Genomic DNA, 7,198 nt, shown 5'->3' on the forward strand with positions numbered 1-7,198 from the left:
AATTTCGATTTAGAGAAGAAATTAAATATTGTGGAAAAGATTATTTTCCATATATGAAAATACTATTGTTGTCAACCGTGACACTTCAGTGTTAGCGGGTAAATATTTTTATAATGATGACCCTTTCAATATTTCTCCATTTCCGTCATTTATTGAGTCAAGCTATACTTCCCTACCCTATACTCTCGCTACCTTTTACTTTATTATGTACTTATGAAAACCTATTAAATATATATTATCCTTCCAAATGAATACAAATTGTACTGAAAGCTCTATATACTCTATATATACTTTACTATATATACATTTCTATGTATTTACATTTAAATTTAGTAAAAATATTATTTAATCTAACTTGACCTAAAGAAATAACTAATAATTTAGAACAATTGCTAATATTTTTTTTGAATATTATCAATAAATAAAATACAAATTATATTATTTCTTATTAAAATATGATAATATTAAACTTTTTTTTGGTTAACTTAACAAACTGAAAAGAAAATATTAAACTTTCTCCCTTCACGTTATATCTCGGGTTAGCCTATTCTTCCCTATCCTATACTTTATTCACTATGAATGTCAAAAAAATTCATTCGTACCCACGGGTATTCGCGAATAAAACCTACAATGGGTAGAAAATGGATATCCGTAAGTAAAGGGTATGGGTATTTTTTATACTTACATGTTAACGGCAGGTACAAGTATCATAGTACGGATACCCCTACCCCCTATACTCTAATTTAAATTAAAAAAAACGTGATTAAAACATTAACACATTGATTTTGAATAGGTTATTTTTTATCAATTGATTTTGAAAAATCTTCATTTCTATGTAAATTATCATTCAACACTATTTAAATGAGTTATTTGCACTTTGTATGAAATTTATGAATGTTATGCACTGTATTTTTATTTGAATTTTCGGTTAAAATATGTTATTAAATATTAAAATTTTCTTTTCTAAATACCTATGGGTGCCCGTGGATATCCGTGGATACTAAAATAATATATGGGTACCCGCATAACGGATACTCGTACGAATATGCATACGGGTAGGGTATGGAAGAGATACTACCCGTAGCTTATCCGCCTTGTTGACATCTCTACTCTTCACCTTTTCCTCTATTATGTACTTTTGAAAACAAACTAAATATTGTGTGTGTGTGTGTGTGTGAGAGAGAGAGAGACAATGGAGTTTTCACCACCCAAATTAACAACAATGATCGTATCCTTAGCCTCAATAACTTGTTGAGCTAAACATCTTAAATACAAATCTATTGTCACCCAAGTAATTTAAACTAAAGTTAACCTTATTAATCAAGTCATAATAACTAAAAGAACTCCAACGCCCAACAATACCATACTACCATATTCTTTTTAACCCAATTCAACCTCAAATTTCATGGACAAAGGATCATACAATTCCACTATTTTACCAAATATAGCGTGCTCCTCCCAAAAGATTTGGAACGTATTATCTAGTACGATAAATCCCTCTCAACATATATCAACAAAACATTATACAATATGTTTATCGAACAACAAAAATAATAATAAAAAATGTTCCAAAATTTCACTTGGGATGGGGAAAAGTAAACTGTGAAGGATGAAAAGAATCTTGAACAAAAAACAGGTGCAACCGCCAACTCAATATCTCCTGGATTTGGATAATCAAGTTCAACCCAATCTCCGTGAAACAACCTCATCTCAAAGTAGCGATCCCCAAAGAACAAGGTTGCAACATAATACATGAAAAACATCGTAATCCAAACCGTAGAAATTGAAAATTTCATCACAAGCCCTAAACTTTCTGTTATAAAGAAGGTAGTCCTCGAACTCAATATTCAACACATTACCTTTGGGATCTCAGAAATAGTTGGGTCCAATCATCAAATAATTGGCTCATTCCCGATAAAATCCTTAAGAAAACGTAGAAATTCCTTAAAAAAATAAAGAAAAGAACATAAACTACAAGCATTAAAATCACTGAAAAAAAATCAATATATAACTATATAAACATGCATACAAAAAATTATGTACAAAATGTCAACAACAACAAATTATAATTAAAATAAACATTCAACCAGTAATGAACTCTATCACTATCAACATTAAGAAAAACCATATCAAAATTAAACAAATGATGAATACACAACAAAAAAAAAGAACAAATTCAAAAACTAACGAAAACAAAATGAACGTGGACTTACCTCATCAGGCTCAAGGAAGGAGATAGAGCTCTAGAAGAAATTTCTAAAATTGGGACCCTTACTGCCAAACATTTTCTTCTTCCTCAACAACTTAGAAAACAACTCCAACACAAAGTTACCCAACAATAAAACAAGTTTTGAAATGAAGTCTGAAGTGAAATATGCAATCAAATAGGACATTTTGTTATTTACCTAATGTTAATGGGCTTGGACTCTTCCACCAAAAGAGACTTTTATTGATGAAAAACATGTTATAATTCATTTAATAGACATATATTATTTTTTAAATTAAATTTTTCATAAAAATGTTTATTATTCACAATCTTACTTAATTCATTTTGACTGATATATGTGAAAATTTTTTGTTATTATTAAATATTTTACCTATTTAAACTTAAGTTTAATACATCAAATTAACAAAATAAATTTAATTTTGGAAATTTCATTTTACTTATTGTGATTATTTTTAAATTAAAAATATTATTAAATAATTTATTTACGAAGAGAAGATATATATTTCATCGAATACATTCATTATTAAATTCTTTTGTTACCTATTTATTACTAATAATTAATAACCCTTTTCTTCTTTAAATTTTTATTTATTAATTAAAATTATATGTTTATAAATTAAAAAGTAATTAAAATTTAAAAAAGCTACAACTTAAAAATCCAACAGATATAAACAATAAAAATAATATAAATAATAATATATTTTACTACAATTTCAAAATAATATAAACAATAAAAAACGGACCTGTACGTAGACTAGTTGCAACCTACAATCCGAACTATTTACAGGTTATATATTTTTGAATTAATAATACGTATTGCATATTTTTAAAATTTATTTTCACTGGAAAAAACACACCCCATGCAATATACAAGAGATATTTTATCGATTAATATCCCGTGTTATTCATATCAAAACCTCAAGATAAGGCGAGTAAGCGTTGCTTACGTGGCACCACAAAAACCCAATAATCCTCTTCCACGTGGGACCCACCTCGATTTTCATCACACGTGGCACATTCGACGCATCCATTACAAGCTTCAACGTTTTTTCGGTCACTGTCACGTTCGGGTAAGTGGATCTCCATGGCTGCGGCTTCAGCTTCTGCAACTTCTCTCTTCCTTTCTTCTTCGTTCAAACTCAATGCTCCGACGAATAACTCCGTTACGCTCCGGTTTCCTCTCCTCAATCGCCGTTTCAACGGTTGCAGAATCGCCGCTTCGGTTTCCGTTTCCAATCCGAACTTGCGAACCGGCCCTGGCGATCTCGTTGCATCTATTCTCTCTAAGGTAGAGTCGTTTTACTGTGAATGGTTTATCCAGATCAGTTTAATTTGCTCGGAAGAAAAGAATTTGTGAATAATTTTATTGTAGTAAATAGACTTCTGGCTTAACTATGTTTACTGTGAAATTTGGAATAAATCCTTGTTTAGTTGCTCATGTTGAAGAAAAAAAAAATTAATCTCTCAAATTTCAAAACCCGTGTTTACCTTCGAGTCATCATTTTTGTTGACACCGTGTGATTCCAGGAATTAAGAATGTCCTTTTTTTAATACGAGATAATCTAATATTTTTTTTTTCAATTTGAGACGGATTTTTTTCTAATTTAATCAAACCTAAATTTTTATGTCATCGCAATTTTGGAATTTGGATTTAGCTTGATAACAATTGCTAGTTAGACCTAACACTAACTATTAGGATAATCTTTGATTATATCTTAAAAGAAGTTGAGCTTGACTGATTCTAAGAGTTCCTTTGGATAAGCTTCTTCATAGACACTTATAAAAGGGAAAATAAGAAAGGTAATGAACTAAGATTCTCCATATAAATTCGTTTGTGGAAACTCTTTCATATAAATTCTCAGAAATTTATTTTTTTTAACTTGTACATAAGGTAATTTTGGCTTTCCTCTTATTCTTCTCTTATAAAAATATTTATGGAGAACTTTTCCCGGATACACCTACCTAACTCAACTTCACTTGTATACATTATTCTCACACACTCATTTATGTGACATCTCCAACGGACAATACTTAATATTACTCTTTGGGTACTCTTAGTGTTCTTCCAATAAAGTTTACATTTCACACAATAAAAAATTGCATCTGAAGTCGGCATTGAAATTTGTGAAGTTTGAATTTCGATTATAGAAACACTAAAAAGTTCTTGAAAAACCTCATTTAAGTTTTATTTTATATATATATATATATATATATATATATATATATATTAAGGCTTGTGCTTTTTGCAATGAGTTAGTTATTGATTACAAATTACAATACTCATTTTCATTTCATTCCATTAATATTTTTGAATTTGTTTCCAGCACTAAAATTAATGATATGAGATTTGGTCAGGTTGTGCAAACAGATGGAGGAGTTTTACTGAAGAACGAAGAGCATAAAGAGGTGGCTGAAGTGGCTCAGGAACTGCAGAAGTACTGCGTGAGTGAGCCAGTGAAATGCCCTTTAATATTTGGAGGTGAATGCTTATTGTGCTTCTCACCCTAAGTTTCTGTTAAAGTCCTTAAAAGCCTTTTTACTTGTTTTGCTAAATCTTATTAACCTTCAAAGAAAGTTTAGTGGGTGCCTTTGACTTTTTGTTTTCTAAATGATTCCTGGCTAGGTTTTCACTTGTAACTTGTAAGTATAAAATGCCATATTGTTTTTTCTCTGTTTCAAATTAAGTTGTTCACAAGAATTTGCAAAGAAAATTATGAAAAGAACAAAATAAAGCAAAGTGAATATAACACGACACTTTTAGGGGACACTTATAAACTGGAAATGGAACTAGAAAACAAGGCAACAAGATCCTCAGGCTATGTTTATCTCATACCATTTCATTTCACACACCATTATATGTATTCAAAGATACCGTTGATTGTTCTGTATTTTATCTTTGTCCTCAGTGTATTGTATATGCATTATAGATATTATCTATTAAAAAGAGTCCACTATCAACTTCTAAGCTTTAATCATTCTATATTCACATTTTTTTTGACAAGATTTAAATCAGTTTGAATTCTTGCTTTACTAATTCTTCCTTGTGTTTGCTATTCAGACTGGGATGTGGTGTACTGTTCACGGCCAACATCACCTGGAGGTGGCTATAGGAGTGCAATTGGGCGCCTTTTCTTCAACACAAAGCAAATGGTTCAAGTAGTCGAGGCTCCTGATATTGTGAGAAACAAGGTCACGCTTTCTGTTTTAGGCTTTCTGGATGCAGAGGTGTCTTTGAAGGGTATGTCATTCAACTATTTAAAGGATGTGTGAAACTTCCACTTGCTGATATCATAATTAGAAAAGCTATTGATAGAAAAACTGAAATTTTTAAGTTAGTGAATTTCAAACCCTAAACCAAGGGACTAAATGGTGACCGGATGATTTTAAGTTGTTTTTATCAATAGTAAAGAAAAACAGAAAATAAAAGAATGATTTGGCAGTAAACCTCCACTTTGGTTCTTAAAGTTATTGAGAACTTTTATCTGAAATAAAACTAAGAATAGAAACACAAAAAACTGGACTGAAATGACTCAATTTTAGTAAGTTAGCTTTGGCTTTAAATTTGCCAATCAATGCACATTTGCACTAAAACCATAAAGCAGCCCATTTGGCTGAAATAAAAGCTAGTGGTAACAAAAGAGAAAACAAAAACAGTTCAGAAACAAATCCATAACTCTAAATACTAGGTTTCTCCCTGTAAACCAGGGCGTTATTCAAATTAAAACAGACTATTTGTAGCAAACTCTATCAGGAAGTTGTGTTGGTCACTTTAGTCCCTCAAATTGCAAAACCTTCATTTTAGTCCTCTTCTATTACATTTTTTTCACTGATATTAAGGACCAAAGTGAATGGTGTTTCCCAACATTTTACAACTTTAGAAACTAAACTAAATATGGACTAGTACTGACACAGTGATTAAATTGTACCTTGGTGTCTGATTGTTATGGGATTAGAATCTGAAAATATCTTCTTGGCATATGCATAAATAAAAAAATGTGTACAATAATCATTCCTTGTACCTTTGTATGGCGAAGAGTCTTCCGGCACTAAGTAATGTTAGTTTTAGAAACTAAAATGAAGGTTTTGTAAAATTAGAAATTGAAGCGAACAATTGCATTCCAAGGATAAAAGTAGTTTACTGATGACTTAGTTTGATGTATTTGGTTGCTTTTCTCTATCTCTAGTCTATGATCCAAATCCAAATATTTATTTATTGTTAAACTTCTGTGCTGATTTGATGCATGCTGATGTGAGACAGGAAAACTCACGGCGCTCGATAGTGAATGGATTAAAGTTATATTTGAAGCACCTGAAATAAAAGTAGGTTCATGGAAGGTCCAGTATGGTGGTCAGAGTGAAGTTAAACTCAAAATCACTTATGTAGATGACAAAATCCGGTTAGGTCTGGGTTCAAGAGGTTCCTTGTTTGTTTTTCAAAGAATTTGAAATCGAAATGCGATAAGAAAAATAATCCATTCAGGACGAGTTTGTATGATAACGAGTGTATATGAGTAGGAGCTTGAAAAAACCACGTTACTCTTTGGCTGCAGAGTTTGTGTCAAAGTGGAGTCTGTTTTATGAAGTGCAATGTAGTTTAATGAACATTTCCTCATTCCTGAAGGTTAACATTTTTTTGGGTGTGATTAATCTATTATATTCCTTTATGCCAATGGCAAAATGAAGTCTTTGGGTGACTTCACAACTAAAATTTGGGCAAAGGACGAAGGATTAGGGATGGAACCAAGTGCCAAGGACATTATAATTAAGTTTATTTATTTACAGGGGAAACACAGTGATGCTAGTGGCAGTGAAACGTCTATATTTTAAAGGACAAACAATGATATTAATATTATTTAAAATAAAAATACAAAAAATAATAATTATTATTATTATATTAATATTAATACTAATTATTTTTTAAATTTAAATGATTATTTATAATAAAAAAACTATATTTTAGTTTTATTATTT

The 7,198-nt window shown here is 30.5% G+C and overlaps 1 protein-coding gene across 1 annotated transcript; it reads left to right on the forward strand.

Moving 5' to 3' along the window:
• The first annotated feature begins 3,253 nt into the window (after positions 1-3,253).
• LOC114193135 (Plastid-lipid associated protein PAP / fibrillin family protein) lies at positions 3,254-6,891 on the forward strand. The gene is made up of 4 exons (XM_028082839.2): positions 3,254-3,515; positions 4,583-4,706; positions 5,286-5,465; positions 6,486-6,891. The coding sequence occupies exons 1-4, from the start codon at positions 3,312-3,314 to the stop codon at positions 6,671-6,673; spliced, it is 696 nt and encodes a 231-aa protein (XP_027938640.1). The 5' UTR covers positions 3,254-3,311; the 3' UTR covers positions 6,674-6,891.
• Positions 6,892-7,198: the final 307 nt, after the last annotated feature.

Source organism: Vigna unguiculata, chromosome 8, assembly GCF_037176805.1.
Source record: "Vigna unguiculata cultivar grain cowpea cultivar isolate G323 ecotype 2 chromosome 8, ASM3717680v1, whole genome shotgun sequence".
Taxonomy (NCBI): Eukaryota; Viridiplantae; Streptophyta; class Magnoliopsida; order Fabales; family Fabaceae; genus Vigna; species Vigna unguiculata.

What these genes read in the sequence shown, in the direction of transcription:
- LOC114193135 (XM_028082839.2), top strand. Translation starts at nt 3,312, where the DNA reads ATGGCTGCGGCTTCAGCTTCTGCAACTTCTCTCTTCCTTTCTTCTTCG. An exon ending in ATGCCCTTTAATATTTGGAG is followed by an intron (nt 4,707 to 5,285) that starts GTGAATGCTTAT and finishes TTTGCTATTCAG; the next exon opens with ACTGGGATGTGGTGTACTGT. An exon ending in TGCAGAGGTGTCTTTGAAGG is followed by an intron (nt 5,466 to 6,485) that starts GTATGTCATTCA and finishes GATGTGAGACAG; the next exon opens with GAAAACTCACGGCGCTCGAT.